A 16,808-nucleotide genomic window follows, 5' to 3' on the forward strand; every position below is an offset into this window, starting at 1 on the left:
TTTTAAAGTCAGGAGCAAAACCTTAAAATCTGTCCTATACTTAATCAGTAGCCAATGGAGCAAAGCTGGGGTATGACTTCTTAGCTCCAGTCAAGATGCAGATGCTACATTCTATATAAACTGGAGATTCTTTAGTGAGGTATCGTGGCAGCAAGATAGCAGGGCATTATAGTAATCTAGCCTACATGTAACAAAAGCATGGATCAATTTCTCTACACCCCCTATTGGTATACTAACAGCAACATTATAATGAGCAAATCAGGGCATTTGACCTTATGATCTTATACCTCAGAAACACCACACATAGGACAATAGCAATATACTATTATAAAATATATTTTTAGACACCAAAATACTGTGCTTTCAGTAGCCTATATGACACTAATCTTTCTGACGGTCCGTGTGCGCCCCCTGTGTACCTCATATGACATAACAGATAGCTTTCCAAACACAAAGCTGAACGCGTCTGAAAGATCTTCGTGAACCCGCACGTTAGACGCATTCGTGGCACCTCCCATCAACAGAAACAGAAAAGTGTAGTGTCGTCCACGCTGTTTCTATGTTGAATAATGGCGAAACGCCTTGATGCGTGTCCAGTACGGCTAACATAAAATAAAAGGAAATATCTGTTCTTAGATTACACCAGAATACACCTTAAAACTGTCGATTGTCCTAAGCAACGTTAAATTCCCCATGCACGCAGCTTTCACCCCAACTGATCCTGGATCTTCTCTGCGAGTTGGTAAGTCATTCACAGCTTCCGCATGATATTACCGGTCACATGAAAAAAAAAAAAACTTCTTGTTAATTCAGTTTGTTTCGGTTCTGTTTTTCAACGTAGTCTATAGATACGGTGCAAGATACTTAATAATTAATAGTTTATCGAGTTAATTTTAATGTTAAATTATGAACTTTAAAAAGAGTGCATTGAAAGAGAATTGAATTCTTAGTGTAAAGGCAAATAGGAAATGAAAACGTATCGTATCTTGTTCAAATAAACAAACATATTGCGAGGTCTGGAAAAGCTCATTCACCACCTCCTGAATATTTTACCCTTACTGGTAGTCTAGTTCGTGCCAACTTCTTTTTTCAACCGTCATCTGACCCTGTCTGTTATTCTGAGCGGAAATGCTCCAGGGCTATTAATGATTTAAAGATTAAAATTACTTATCTCATATATTCAAACATTAAGGGCCAGATTCACAGATATGGATTAAGCATACTCCTAGACTAAATTGAATTTCTCCGTACAAGCCTCAGTTTAGCCCAGGACTAAACTTAATCTGTGTCTGTTTAAGCAATTACAAATAATAGATGTATTCAGTATTTAAGACTAATCATGAGACTACTGGGCCACTGCTAGAATCAGACCATGAATAGTGTCAAGGCAAATTGCAAATGTAGCCTAGGTCTTAGAAGGGTGGGTTGTTGCTCCTGAAAGGCACATTTTACTGAAGGAGGGAAGGCATGCAGGCTGCTTGTCTTTTGTTATCTTCCGCACCTACAGTACAACCTGCAAAACTGAAGTAGTCTCAATGGTAAAGGGTAAATGGCAGGCATTTATATAGCGCCTTTATCCAAAGAGCTGTGCAATTGATGCTTCTCATTCACCCATTCATACACACACTCAGACACCGACGGCGATTGGCTCCCATGCAAGGCGCCAACCAGCTCGTCAGGAGCATTTGGGGGGTTAGGTGTCTTGCTCAGGGACACTTCGACACAGCTCAGGCAGGGGATCGAACCGGCAATCGTCCGACTGCCAGACGACTGCTCTTACTGCCTGAGCCATGTCGCCCCGATGGTAAAAAGGAATTGCATTTGTGTAAAATGATGGTTTCCTCTTGGCACAGGTAGCCTTCAGGTCAAAGCTGCCTCTGCTACAAAGTCTACACAGAGTAAGCTGTAGTAAAACAAGGTGAGGCATGAACTTGTCTTTTCCTATCTTTCACATCTACAGTGCCTTGCAATGTCTCTTTCAAAATGAAATAATTTGCTAAGAGCTTTTCAGCAGTGTACAAGGAGATATATGAATGCATTTTATAAGTAGTAGTTTTAATTCGTTGTTATTGTAGTCACTGGCTATTTTGGTAACAAATGTCAGTTGTGACACAAACACAGTAGCCTACCATTTGCAACAGGCTCAGCAATATGTTAAATGTTATTTATGTTGTGGGGAATTTTTTTGTTTTGTTTCTACATCAGAAGATCAGTAGTCAGTGCATGGCGAACACTGGCAAATTTTACATGCACACCAGTACCCAATTATTATTATCATCTGTTTATGCTGGTGTTAATATTATTGTGTACACCTTGCTGTGGCTACAACTAATAATAATTTTATGCAGCACGTTTCATGCTGTGCACTCGGATATCTTTCCAATGAAGGACATGCATAAAAGGCATTGGACAGGAATTAGGTTAACTAAAAATAAAAAAAGGAACACTGAGGACATCTGACCTAGTTAGCATGGCACAATAAAAACTGGGGGTTTCTCTGTTCTCCCTAAATAAATTGGCTCGGTCATTTAGACCAGATTCCAATGTGTCAAAGCAACAGGGATAGCAGTAGGGCCAGGGTTAAGGGTCTTTGAATTCCTCTACAATTTCTCTCTGCAGGCTTGTCAGTGTACAATAGGCTGAAAGCCCAGCCATTATGACAAAGAAAGCAAGACGGCCAACAGAGCCAGAAGAGTCTCTATGCTGCTGTGAGTTTGTGAGCCATGAAGGAGAACGGACCCATATGGCAGCTTGCTTTTGTGACTGTGAGCACCTGGATGAGGCCTGTGATAGGTGAGGAACAGTGGGGGACTTACCTGCAGGGCGGCCTGTAGCATAGTGGTTAAGGTAAATGACTGGGACACGCAAGGTCGGTGGTTCTAATCCGGGTGTAGCCACAATAATATCCGCACAGCCGTTGGGGCCCTTGAGCAAGGCCCTTAACCCTGCATTGCTCCAGGGGAGGACTGTCTCCTGCTTAATCTAATCAACTGTATGTCGCTCTGGATAAGAGCGTCTGCCAAATGGCGATAATATAATATAACATATATAGGTTTAAGGAGATGTTAGAGGTTGTCACAATCGTCTTTCTGTCTTGCTCTCCTTAATACACTCTCGCTTTTTCCTCTTCCCTCCATTCTTTCTCACATTCTCTCTCATTTTCTCTTCTTCTCACCACTTCTGTCTCTCTCAGGTGGTTCAAGGGGGAGGCCCAAAAGGAGAGCACCCTCTCGCAGGTGGCTGCAGTAGTGCGGGACAGACTGCGGGTGCCCTGGCCCCGTGGGGCAAGGCGGGTGGACCTGTCTGTCATTCCGCCACTGGTGCTGCTTCCTGTTTTCCTGCACCTGGCAGCATTGCACTTGCTCCTGGGTGTGTTGGTGATGATTGGGCTGCCAGTGCTGGTGCTGTGGTACTACTATGCCACACACCGGAGAAAGAGCCAAACCCTCTTCTTCCTAAGCCTCGCCCTTTTCTCCCTGGGCTACATGTACTACCTCTTCCTCACAGAGGTGGTGCCACGGGGTGATGTGGGCCTTCTGCAGCTCTGCACTGTGACAATGGGGGTGGTGTTGACCTTGTTCTTTCTCACCCTGACCAAGAGGGACCCAGGGTATTTGCGGCCCCGCCCAGCCGACACTAAAAACACTGTGACCAATCATGGCGATCCTCCTGAGCTTGCCTGCTCCCCCCGCAATGGTGTGAATCCAGCGGAGCAGTTGTGTATGATGCAGAGTGGGAGGGCGAAGAGTCAATGGTGCAGCACCTGCAGGATTCTGCAGCCTCCTCGGGCCGGGCACTGCCGAATCTGTGGTTTCTGTGTCCGCCGCCTGGACCACCACTGTGTCTGGTGGGTTTCATTAAACACCGTTGTCTGTCTGAAATGGTCTATGTCATCTGTTCCCACAAAAAACAGAGAGGCAAAACCGTGATGGGGCAGCTGGATGGTTCATTTCATTGATTGCTAATGCTAATGATAGATAAATGGATAGTCTGATTCAGTGGGATTGTCCTTGTGCCATCATGCAGCAGTGACTTTTTGTCAATGTCGTCTTTCAGATGCTTGCAGAATGCCTGATGGCAGTCTTTATGAAATGTACCCCTCCAACTGCAGTGAAAAGAGATTGCAGCTAAAGGCACTTCAGTGGGAAAGCACAATGTTGCCTGCACTTACATTGATGGAGCAATTTTGTAGTGATCAATTAGGCCTGTGAATACAATTTGATGTCCTAATTTATTAATTAAAAAATCAGAGTTCAAAAATAATAAAGGAAATAAATGTGATTTTGAAACAGGGCATTTACCGCTGCATGATGCTGCATGAAGGGAAAAGGATAATACCCCTACCACTCAAGAATGATAAGAAGAATGATCTGTGATTTTCACAGACGCACTAAGATTATGAGAGAGAGAGAGAGAGAGAGAGAGAGATCAACCCAGGATCTTAGTACATTTGTCGTTTGTCTGTCACTATAATGTGGACCAGGATAAACAGCTGCGTGGGACGGGCCAATCACCGCTGCTTCCTGCTGACGCTCCTCCTCTTCCTGTTAACATCAGTGCAAGGGATAAGCCTGGTTCTGCACAGTGTGTGTCCCAAGCAGAACGTGCTGTTTTCCCTATTCTACTGCCCTGGGGTCTATACCCAGTACAGGTAACCTAAGGCTACACACAACACAGACACAGTCACATAGTCTTGGACTCTGATCAGTACTGGTAGCCTATTGGGGTCTACCAAGCACAGATATTCTGTGCTTGGTAGTCCTAAGGGGTAGCCCTAAGGGGCGACATGGCTCAGGCAGTAAGAGCAGTCGTCTGGCAGTCGGAGGGTTGCCGGTTCGATCCCCTGCCCGGGCTGTGTCGAAGTGTCCCTGAGCAGGACACCTAACCCCCAAATGCTCCTGACGAGCTGGTTGGCACCTTGCATGGCAGCCAATCGCCGTTGGTGTGTGAGTGTGTTGTACAGCGCTTTGGATAAAGGTGCTACGGTATATAAATGCTAACCATTTACCATCCAGCACAACACAGAGAAAACTCGATACTGTGTTGAGTTGTGACATTGTGTGTGTTTGTGTTTACAGCAGGGCATTGTGTTTCACCTGTTCCTGGTACTGCAGCATTGTGACAGGAGGGTTGCTGTACCTGCTCATAGTACAGCTCTTCAATGTCAGCTACAATGTGACAGAGCGTGAGGTGCGACTAGCCCTACGTCATAATCAGGGGCGAAGACACTGGGGCCTTATTATCGATACCGGGACCTACTCTCATGGTTTTCTCAGCAACTGGACTGAGTTCCTGACCATGAATTCTTCCACTGATACCCCCTCCTTTCGGCTTCATGACCTTGTGTAGAGCCCTGTTTCTCTTATTTCAAAGACCTGGAGTTGATGCAGAAGCAAAATATATTTTGCCATGGTGCTGTTTGGTAGTGAAGTTCAATGCTGTGATCTCGGTACACGTGCACTTGACTTCACCTCCTGTCAGCACGTATTCAGTTCTCTTTTGTAGTGAGTTGTGGTTAGCTTCCTGGCTTTACTACTGTACATTGCTGGATGCCAGTATGGTATCACTAGGCCACATGCAGATGAACTAGCCTGTGGCCTCGTGACTAAGGTACATAACTTGGGACTGAACCAGCAACCTTATGACCATGATAACCCATGATAAGATCTGTGCATTTATTTGGCCATTGAGCAAGTCCCCAAGTTCTGTTCCTCTGAAAAAACTATTCAACTTTCAGGATAATACCACATTTTGAATGATTATGCCATGTGTATGGTGAAATTAGTATAATTATTTACTATTTCTATCCTTGGAGTCAGTGTTCTCAAAACCTGATTCTGAATAATATTACAGGACTCCACAGAACCATTTTTCTCAATGCATAGTCATCCTGTCATAAAACTTGGAAAACCTTTAGTCCATATCCAAGAGAGTGTTTTGAGCTAATTGTTTTCTTGTTATAAGAGGGGCATCAGAAATCTCATTGTTAGATCCTGCAATTTCATAATTTTTCTTCATGAAAAATGTGACATTTCTAGAAACATTTTCTCAGAATTTATCTTTTCAAGTCCATTCCTCATGATAATTCAAGTATGTGCCTCTGTAATGATCTGGTTGACCAAAGATGCCTTTTCAGTGGAACATAACCTTACCCCGCATTGCTTCAGGGGGGATTGGCCCCTGCTTATCAACTGTAAGTTGCTTTGGATAAAAGTGTCATGTAAATAATATATTATTATTAACTCTGTTGATGTAAATGTGATCATGTGTATATTTGAGATATTATCCAGTTGAGTTTTGGCAAAATACTGCCCTTGTGTCTCTTTGAAGGCATACTATGCAAGATTTCTCACTCCTGTGTTTGCATACAAAAAACGTCTATGCCACATTCTCAACCCTGCCATTGCAGATGACTGTATGCTGTGATCGGAGCTTAGATGAGCTACCACTCATTAAACATAGCACCCTTCTAGTGTTAAATGTGAGCAGAGCTGCATTTGATCATTTTCAGTACAAACATTTTTGGTGGCATATTGATGATTTGTACAGTTTTTAAAAATGTTGAATATCAGGAGAGAACACATGTTCTAATTTTCACAAACTTAACTAGTTTCATGAGTTTTATTTAAGCCATACAGACTTTGTACAGAAACTGGTCATAACAGAATGCTTATTGCCTACATGCCTGTACTGCATGAACTACATGTATGATTGGTTTTTTTTTGTTAATTAAATTCAGCAAGGTGTGCACATCAGTATCTCCACCTGTGCATATTGCAATGCATATTGAGATAAAAGCTTTCCAAATAACCATTATTCACTGAAATTGGTTTTGGATCAATAAAGATATCAAATATGCTGGTGCCTTGGTATATGAATACTTAAGAATGGCATATATTCAAAATGGCATATTTTCTAAAACATAATCGTAACATTGCAACAATTTTACTTTTAGCAAAAGAAAATTTTTGTTTGACACTGATGATCAGGGATGCTGTGACAATTGGAGGATGCTCACACTGTGTTTCCCAAGGCCCAAGCACACCAGGTTATCGCTAGCAATCACTCAGTTATGAGTTCCTATTATTACCTATTACCAATTATTATGGGGGCGACATGGCTCAGGCAGTAAGAGCAGTCGTCTTGCAGTCAGAGGGTTGCCGGTTCGATCCCCCACCTACGCTGTGTCGAGGTGTCCCTCAGCAAGACACCCAACCCCCAAATGCTCCTGACGAGCTGGGCGGTGCCTTGCACGACAGCCAATTGCCGTTGGTGTGTGAGTGTGTGTATGAATGGGTGAATGAGAAGCATCAATTGTACAGCGCTTTGGATAAAGGCGTTATATAAATGCCAACCATTTATTACCATCCATCACTTTGTTTCATAATCCATACTGTATTTCTTAGACATTGGCAGTGCAACCCCACTTCTATTTAAGTCAAGACAAAAGCCTGATCACTTTCCAGTCAGGTTCCCAGATACCACAGAACTTCCCTGTTGGGCAAATTTTTCTCATTGCTTTTTATATGCCCTGCCCCAGGCTGAAAATCCTGACTTTTATAGGTGGGAATAAACAAAGGGTTACTTACAGTGGTGTGCTAACACCCCTGGTCAAAAAGCCTTTTACAATTAATATCTAAGTGAACAAAAGCAAACCTGACCTCTAAATGGTACAAACATCACATATTTCTTAACATTTTAAAGCAAGATCACTTTTTATTTTTATTTTTTTAAAGTTTCAAATAATTAAAAAAGGAAAAGGTCCCTGTGCAAAAACCTTTTATATATAGTGCCCCATTTCAATATTTGAGACAAATTAACACAATGTCAAATAAAAGAGTCATGTTCTCTATTTGGTTGCTTGTCCTGTGACCCATCAACATCATCAGAGTCTGGACATCTTATTTTCAGGTTGTCCTACAAGCGATACTAAAAAACTTTGCATTTGAATGGATCTCTATGGGAACTGGGAGGTGGGACTAGATTCAGTTGTAAATTATGCTTAGACGTTTCAGAGACACAGCAGCATGAGGTTCAGATGGCTTAATCAGACACTGCTCCTTCAGAACAAGATCCAGAACATAATCCCACTACTTGGCCTGATTTTCATCACAGGTAAAATGCAGACTGAATTACTGTTGAGATATGGCTTTCTCTGAACATGCAGATCAAATGGGAGCGATGTTTGTGAAGAGTGGGATTATCACACTCGGTGCAGTAGAAAAAATACTTTAATTATTGGTAACTGATTCATTCAACAATTAGACAAACAGGCTACAGTACAGTAGTACAGTATCCTTGTACTCATTTTTTTTAATCCAACGGTCACGCTTTGTAAATATTCTGTGTTAAAAATGTTCAAGATCATATCACATCAGGGGTTAAGGCAGACAAGCTATAAATCGAATACTAAAGGGTAATTGAGTATCAAGGCAATTGTACAGGGAAGAGGAAGAGGTTTTAGACATGTCTGTAATGTGGTTTGTCTACATCAGACGAAATGGACTGGTCATCATATTAATGTGCTGATCATAAGAATGTCACAGGATAAAATACTCATCAGGCAAAAAAGCAGATTATTTCTCTACAATTCTCAGCAGATTCTGGGGAGTTGGTTAAAATATTGGCTTGCAGGAGTACACAAAAATTTAACCCCATGTGGGGGTGAGCGGGATTTTTTTGTTCACTTTTCATTCTTTCTGTCTTTGCTGCTGTAACCTATCCACTTTCGGTTGACGTGTTGTGTGTTTAGAGATGCTCTTCTGCATACCACTGTCTTAATGTGTGGTTATTTGCATTACTGTTACCTTCCTGTTAGCTTCGACCAATCTGGCCCTTCTCCTCTGACCTCTCATTAACAACGCATTTCTACCCACAGAACTGCTGCTCAATGGATGTTTTTTGTTTTTCTCACCATTCTCTGCAAACTCTAGAAACTGTTGTGCGTAAGAACCCCAAGAGATACCCAAACCACCCTGTCTGGTACCAACAATCATTTCCACAGTCAAAGTCATTTAGATTATATTTCTTTCCCCATTCTGACATTTGGTCTGAAAAACAGCTGAACCTCTTGACCACATCTGCATGCTTTTATGCATTTAGTTGTTGTCACATGATTGACTGAATAAACTGGTGTACAGGTCAACCTAATAAAGTGATCACTGAATGTACATCACAATGAAATACATTGCATACCAAGGGAAAGAATGGAGTCTCAGGCACATACAGTATTTTGTATTCATTGGACACCTTCATATCTTATTTCAATACAGAGTTATAGACAGATGGGGAAGTTGTCACATTGGATTTTTTCAACAAATAACACAACCAAGTTATTGAGAATATAGATTTTTTTCATTTAAAATTCAGAGCTTCATCAAAGGACGAGCTATCTCGGATCTGGGAAGGGCAGGTAAGCATTGCCCCACAAATATTTGCGTTGCCCCCCAAATGTAATTGCTGGTAACCCTGAGGAACGGGAGAGGAAATCAGCACAAGCGTTTGCCGACTTGGGCTAGGAACGGGCAGAAATGGTCACAGTTTTACCAACCAGTGGACTCACTCGTCCCTGTCCCACGAGGAACCCCAAGTACCCTATGTCCACCTGTCCAATTGCACACAACCCTAGGTTTGTAGTAAGCCCCACCCTTTGCAACATCTTCAGGATTGCTTGCAAATGCTGCATATGCCACTGCCAGTCATTACTGTGAATGAGAATGTCATCCAGATAGACTGTGGCATAGTAGGGTGTGGTAGATAGGGTGTGGTTGTATGCGGTCTGAAAAGCCTGTCCATCAGATGCTGGAAGGTTGGCGGAACAAATTGGTGTAATCTGAACGGTGTGGAAAATTTTGATTTTTCCTTGGACTCCGGAGACAAGGGAATCTGCCAGTAGCCCTTGGTTAAATCAGACAATTAGTGTGGAGCACAAAAGGATTTCGTTTTGTATTAGTCATAGTAGACTATGCCACTTGATATCTGGAAGCGGTTCCCGTCCGCAATATACTGTATCTGCCAAGACTATTGCGGAGGCATTGTTTCATTTTTTCTGGAGTGCTGATGATTTCAGGTCAACACATTTGCTCCCCATAATGTTTGATACAAAGAGCTATCATTTATCTATTTGCCGCTGTACTCCACAATTTGAGATTTGTAATGAAATAAATCGCATGATGTTAAAGTGCATATGGTCTGATTTTAATTTAAAAAAATTATACATCTTGGTTTCACCATGTAGAAAAGAAAACACAGCAGTGTTTATACATAGTCCCTCCATTTCAGGGCACCACTATTAAATACATGTGAGCAATTACAAACACCTGTGAAGTCATGTGTCCCAAACATTATGGTGCCCTGAAATGGGGGCACTGTATAAACTGTAATCTCTAAATCGTGAAACCAAAATGTATACAAATACCCTTTAACAAATTCTGAGAACCACATGTTCTGAGAACCACACTTTAACCACATGTTAATTGTATGTTTCCAAATCTAAAATTGTGGCAAATCAAGACATACTGGGTCTTTGCCCCAAACATTATGAAGGGCACTGTATATTAGTGTATATCCCTGTCTTAGTGTCTCTGGCTGTGAGAGTTAACACATTCAGGAACATGACAGCTCTCACTGGCAACTCTGTGGCCCTCACTTGTGATTTGGATAGGGAGGGACAGATAGTCCAGGTGGAGTGGAACAGGTGTGATGGGCGGAAGGTACTTGTGTTCCATAGAGACCAAGGAATAAGCTTCAACACTGGCCACCGAGAGCGCATCTCCGTGGTGATGCCAAACAGATTCACATTGGTTGAGACCAATCCAGGGTGAATGAGGGTTAGCAATCCAGGGTTAGCAATCCAGTGGAAGCCACCCCATAGTCTGTCCATTCAAGGACTATTATCACTTAATAGTACTTTTAATAATAATACTTTTAATAATTCTTTAGGAATGAAATGATCTTGGCAGGACTTAACAATTATCACCAGGATTTAAGGCCTCATAATAGCTTTATTTGCAGTTAAATATTTTGTATTATAAGTGTAATAATAGTCTGTATTGCATGGAAAAAATATTTTGTATAACAGGACAACCTTTTAATAGTGGGGATTGGGGCTGCTACCTGGGGGTGTGCCATCCTGTGGGTCTCGCTCTGTCTCTATCAAAGCATAGCTCAATTTCCCTCAATTGTTTCGGTTCATCTTGTTATTTATTCATTATGTAATGTTGTCAATGACTAGAAGACTTTTTTTCCCTGTGTTACTCGGCCGATGTTTGAAATTGTATGTGAAGCTTCACTAAAATTTCTACAAAACTTATTCAGTATATAATGTAAAGATTATTAATACAATTTGTTCTGTTTTTCCTCATTTAATCATTTTTAATCACTTCCGAGACCTGGTTCGGTGGCCAGGGGTAGACAGAGACATTGAGGCCCTGGTGAAGGACTGCTTTGCCTGCCTCATGAGTAGCAAGACTGGCCACCAGGCTCTGCAACCTCTTGCCTGGTCCTCTAAACCCTGGGATCACCTGCAGGTGGACATCTGTGGTGAGGTAATTACGCTTCTTGGTGGTTGCCTATGACCTACCCTCCAAATGGGCAGTTGATATTATGTCTGCACACTGGATTATCAGTTATCAGTGATGCATCAAGTTTTAGCATTGTTCTATTGTGCTGCAATCATTGTATTATGCCTGATTCGTGTTGCTCTGGTCTGTGGTGATAAATTAAAATCAATGAAGGCAGTGCCATCTTTCGCTCCACCCTCCTTTACTCCACTCCCCCACTACCACTCCTCCTCTCCAGTGGAAGTATGTAACAAAGGAGTAGAGTTAAAGAGTGAACGAGGAGGAGTGAAGAAAATTGGGACATGCTTTTCTTCTTCACCTCATCGACGTCGACGTCCTGTGTTGAAGAAATAGCCTAATCATAATCTTTCTTTTTTGGCAAGCCCACACATATTCCCAAAGCCAATTAGAGATCGTACACATGGTCAGTCCATTTAAAGCTACAAGATCACTAGTAAGTTTCATAGTTGGATACAGTAGCCTGTAACGAGTGGAGGAGGGCGGAGTCAAAGTCTTTTGTTCGTATGCTTAGAAAATTGGACAGTGAAGAGAGGGAGACCATACAGAATGGTCTCTGGGGCATGGAGTGGAGGAGGGTGGTAGTGGAGCTAAGGAGGGTACACGACTGGAACACACCCCAAATATAATATATTTTGACATTTCTGGGTGACTTCATCGTGCTCACGCCCATATAAAAACCCATCCATCCATCCATCCATCCATCCATTATCTTAACCCACTTATCCTGAACAGGGTCGCAGGGGGGCTGGAGCCTATCCCAGCATACATTGGGTGAAAGGCAGGAATACACCCTGGACAGGTCGCCAGTCCATCACTGAGCACACACACCATTCACTCACACACTCATAGCTACGGGCAATTTAGACTCTCCAATCAACCTAACCTGCATGTCTTTGGACTGTGGGAGGAATCCGGAGTACCCGGAGGAAATCCACACAAACATGGGGAGAACATGCAAACTCCACACACAGAGGCCCTGACCGACCAGGATTCGAATCCAGGACCTCCTTGCCGCCCCATATAAAAACCCAACCCACAAAATCTGGCACTGTCCAGATCCAGAAAGCAGAGTTGGCAACTTGAATTCCACCAATTATGCAAAATATTTCACCAAATTTGTGTGTCCTCCTGCCCGGGTTGTGAACTGTCCGTTTGCTTTTTGGCAATTTAAATAGGCCTACAAACAAAAATGTAGCATTTGAAGCCATTTTGTTCGTACGCTTGGGACAGTGGAGGGAGGGAGTCCACAAAGAAAAGTTTCCGCGACACGGAGTGGAGGAGGGTGGTAGTGGACTTGAAAAGTATAAACTTTCTGGATATTGGGACGCACGGACGCACGCCACGCATCATCGAACAAACCAAGTAATATAAGGGGAGAAGAGAAAGCAAGACAATTTTTTAAATACATTTTCATGGTTTAATGTATCATGGTTAAATTAAATGTATCGGTGGTGTTAACGATAACGGTAATGTTCTCGTTATCAGTCGCCTATTCTTTTTGTCGGATTGCATGTAGCCAATTTCAAATATCGTAGGTTTGAGCTGGGTTATTCAGTTGGTACGCTCTAACCCAGTCACATGATTTCACCAAATAAATACAGAAGTTCCGTCTTGATGGTACATGTCGTAGCCTATCTCTGTTTATCTAGTCTAATTTAGAATTCCATTTTTATCACCATGCAGTGTGGAGGAACGAACAAACCGAAGGAGGCCACTCCAGAAGTTCAGAAAATCTGTGATGAGGTAAGATAACTTGCACGTGAATCTCCAATTGATCTCCTATGCAATGACTACTTTCATTTATTCTATGAGGTTTTTTTTTCGCACTCATATTTCCTGTAACTTTTTTCACCACGTAAATTCATGAATGTGCTGGGCAGATCTGTACGTAAACTAACATCCATACAAACGCTAACAACTGTAAATGTACCTGGTTGGAACACAAACGAACGGGAACGCGTAGTTCTGTACCTTACACGAATTCAGTTATGGGTCGCTGTGTAAAGTATAATGTGGAATGCTTTCACAGACCGCAATACTATGGAGAGGATTCGCCTGATACGAAGTAGAGGTTAAGTTTTATTGAATATCGAATATCAATCTAACATAACCTCGGTGCGTCAGATTACGTAGCCTTCAGTTCAGAAGAGACTTGTTTAGAGTGGCGTGGTTACAGGGCGGGACGTCGTGAGTCATAATCACGATGTTTTTCATGTGGAAAACCCCCATCTGGCAGTATATAAATCATTCTTTGATTTGTGTTGCAATCCATGTCTGAGCAATTTCACAATGCATAAAAAAATAAAAAACATACTGTCAGAATATTGATGGATTTGTATTTATTAACTGCTTATAAGATTAGGAAACTTTCATTTTAAGGGACTATTTTCTGGTCAAAATAAAAGAAAAACACTGAATATTGTTTACTGATTATCTACGTTAGTTTGAAAAAATATAAAGTCAAAGAATATTTGATTAAAATTGTCAGAAGATTTTTTTTGTCTGGTGTTACCCAACAGATTCTCTTTAAAGGAGTAACAGGTTTTTATATGCAATTTGCACAAGATGGCATTGAAGAGACATGATGAAAGTATTAAATATGTCCGTTATTTAGTTTTGGAGAAGGGCGGAGAAGTACCACCCTTCACGCCAACACCACAGAACTGTCTCTGGTGTTATTTCTCACACCACTTCACAATAGAGATTGTAAGTGTTTATACAGCATACTAGTATAAATAGCACTTTAGAGAACAAAATGATCATATCACATGATATTATACCGTCGAATATTGTAGCATAAGTGAAGGCAGCACAACAGACATGAATGATTTTGAATGTGTTTTAAAAAGCAAATTTTTTTTTTTTTGCGGAAGGCTAGTGGCCAAACGAAAGACAAATCAAAAAATTTTTTAATTAAAAAATAATAATTCTCAGCTGGTTTGCAATGGTTAACAAATAATCCCCACATACTGTATGAACATGGCTTCCACTGCGTGCCAGGAGGTTTTGGTTTCTCAAAGTGCACTAATTTTGCTTTTATTTGTGTGGCGCAATCTGTAGGGTCTGTACGATTTAGGCAGTACGATTCCCCTGCATGGTGCTATCATTCAGGTACCATGGCATCACCGTAGGCCACTCCACTTTAATGTTGATACAGCTCATCGTTGCTTTTGAAACCAAAGTAGACTAATCCTATTTCTGACAGACCAATTAACTAATGAGTTTAGTAGTACCTGTAACAATGCTTATGTTTTGCATGAAGTTTGCAACATTCAAGAGGATGGAAAACACGGTTCTGTGTCACTCATTTATAGTGAATTAATTCTGTCTCTGTGTGTTTGTCTTGTCCAAGATTAAGCCAAAGGCAGAGGAGGCTACTGGGAGGAAGTTTGATGACTTCAACGCAAAGACATTTGCAACTCAAGTGGTGGCAGGAACCAACTACTTCATTAAGGCATGTTCAATTAGTCAATTACAATGTTCAGAAATGTGTATATTTGTATTACCATAATCAGATTAACAATATGGACTTCTGTCAAATGACTAGCATTTGGTTATTGTAATTTCTGTCCAGTTGCTAACAGTATTACAGATTTACAATACATAGTATTACACATTACAAAATGCCTAGCTAGTCTACCTAGTTGGCTTGCTTCAATTCAAACACTTGCAATGCTTTTTATTTCATGTTCATTGATAAATATTTATTGGAATGTATATTAAAATGGGAGAGTGAGAAAGGGAAAGGGAATCCTGCCAGGAAAAGGGCCAACAGCTCCAATGGCACCAAAATGCATCCTTGCTGACCACCAAAAATATATTGTATCTGTTATTTGTTATTTATAATTTATTTTCATTTTCTTTTCTGTTTGTTGTTATTATATTATTATTATTATTATTATTATTATTAGCCTAGTTGTTGTTGTTGCATTCATTTTATAATGTGCAATGCCCTGATTTAAGTATTTGCCCACTTCCAAATTTCCTTATTGCATATTTGTTACACTGAATGGTTTCAAATCTTTACTCAAAATGTTACATTAGATCTCAAATTATAGGAAGTGTTTGATTACAGTTATTGCAGCAAAAGGTTGTGCAACCAGTGACTACATTTAGCACAGTACTACTAGATGGGGCGACGTGGCTCAGGCAGTAAGAGCAGTCGTCTGGCAGTTGGAGGGTTGCCGGTTCGATCCCCCGCCCAGGCTGTGTCGAAGTGTCCCTGAGCAAGACACCTAACCCCCAAATGCTCCTGACGAGCTGGTCGGCACCTTGCATGGCTGCCAATCGCCGTTGGTGTGTGAGTGTGTGTATGAATGGGTGAATGAGAAGCAGCGTACAGCGTACAGCGCTTTGGATAAAGGCGCTATATAAATGCCAACCATTTACCATTTATTTCCATGTGTACGCATTGGAAACATTTACAAGTATACTTTATGGCAATACAGCATTTTGTATTTTAATTTTTCTCACTCTTGAGATGGTCCTGTCTGGCGATAGGACAATTGTCCTCATTGTTCTGCATTTCTCTTGCAGGTCCATGTAGGTGGAGAGGAATATGTGCACCTGCGTGTCTTTAAACCCCTCCCCCATGTCGACGAACCACTTTCACTGCATGGTCACCAGATTGGCAAGGGTCATTCTGACGTTATTGGTTACTTCTGACCATCCAACATTCCTCTGGATGCTCAGGAGTATTGTGCCTGTTATCTAGACTACAATGTCTCTATTCTGTTTATAACTTGCATGCATTACATTTGGTTCTGCCCGTGTATTTTATTACACTGTTTACTGAAATTTAAATGCAGTGACATTTGCAGCAATTTCTCTCCGCTAATGAATTAGTTAATCTTGTTGTAAACTTCCAGTGAATAAAGGCAACTGGCTGTATTCTTATAATGTCAGCACTGTTCATTTTTTTAAATTGTATTTTCTCGATGTTATTATGAGATTTAATAACTCATAATTCTGATGACCTAATGGTTCAGATATTTGACTGGGATATTCTATGAAGACGGGGCCATTCAAAGTGTTTTCAATCAGTTATTTGCATGCAAAATTTTCCAAAAAACTCAGTTTATTTTAATATTCCGATTTCAAGGTTTGTCTCATGATTAAGTATGAGCTTGTGGTCAATTTTCCCAAGACCTGAAATATTACTGAATTGTTGCAACTACTCTATTAATGAGGATGGTAAATGGTCTGGATTTCTATAGCGCCTTTATC

The 16,808-nt window shown here is 41.3% G+C and overlaps 2 protein-coding genes across 3 annotated transcripts; both read left to right on the forward strand.

Moving 5' to 3' along the window:
* Positions 1–474: 474 nt before the first annotated feature.
* zdhhc23b (zinc finger DHHC-type palmitoyltransferase 23b) lies at positions 475–6,858 on the forward strand. Of its 2 annotated transcripts, none has more exons than XM_061249001.1 (6): positions 475–742; positions 1,854–1,918; positions 2,620–2,793; positions 3,194–3,847; positions 4,484–4,651; positions 5,079–6,858. In XM_061249001.1, exons 3-6 carry the CDS (start codon positions 2,657–2,659, stop codon positions 5,347–5,349), a joined length of 1,230 nt encoding a protein of 409 aa, XP_061104985.1. In that variant the 5' UTR covers positions 475–742; positions 1,854–1,918; positions 2,620–2,656; the 3' UTR covers positions 5,350–6,858. The 2 variants fall into 2 exon arrangements, with proteins under 2 accessions (XP_061104985.1, XP_061104986.1); XM_061249002.1 differs by having other exon boundaries at positions 1,858–1,918.
* A 6,307-nt stretch (positions 6,859–13,165) lies between these two features.
* LOC133133971 (cystatin-B-like) lies at positions 13,166–16,481 on the forward strand. Its single transcript, XM_061250294.1, has 3 exons — positions 13,166–13,325; positions 14,935–15,036; positions 16,119–16,481. Exons 1-3 carry the CDS (start codon positions 13,260–13,262, stop codon positions 16,245–16,247), a joined length of 297 nt encoding a protein of 98 aa, XP_061106278.1. The 5' UTR covers positions 13,166–13,259; the 3' UTR covers positions 16,248–16,481.
* Positions 16,482–16,808: the final 327 nt, after the last annotated feature.

Source organism: Conger conger, chromosome 7 (genome assembly GCF_963514075.1).
Source record: "Conger conger chromosome 7, fConCon1.1, whole genome shotgun sequence".
Classification (NCBI taxonomy): domain Eukaryota; kingdom Metazoa; phylum Chordata; class Actinopteri; order Anguilliformes; family Congridae; genus Conger; species Conger conger.

What these genes read in the sequence shown, in the direction of transcription:
- zdhhc23b (XM_061249001.1), top strand. Translation starts at nt 2,657, where the DNA reads ATGACAAAGAAAGCAAGACGGCCAACAGAGCCAGAAGAGTCTCTATGC. An exon ending in CTGGATGAGGCCTGTGATAG is followed by an intron (nt 2,794 to 3,193) that starts GTGAGGAACAGT and finishes TGTCTCTCTCAG; the next exon opens with GTGGTTCAAGGGGGAGGCCC. An exon ending in GGGGTCTATACCCAGTACAG is followed by an intron (nt 4,652 to 5,078) that starts GTAACCTAAGGC and finishes TTGTGTTTACAG; the next exon opens with CAGGGCATTGTGTTTCACCT.
- LOC133133971 (XM_061250294.1), top strand. Translation starts at nt 13,260, where the DNA reads ATGCAGTGTGGAGGAACGAACAAACCGAAGGAGGCCACTCCAGAAGTT. An exon ending in TTCAGAAAATCTGTGATGAG is followed by an intron (nt 13,326 to 14,934) that starts GTAAGATAACTT and finishes GTCTTGTCCAAG; the next exon opens with ATTAAGCCAAAGGCAGAGGA. An exon ending in GAACCAACTACTTCATTAAG is followed by an intron (nt 15,037 to 16,118) that starts GCATGTTCAATT and finishes TTTCTCTTGCAG; the next exon opens with GTCCATGTAGGTGGAGAGGA.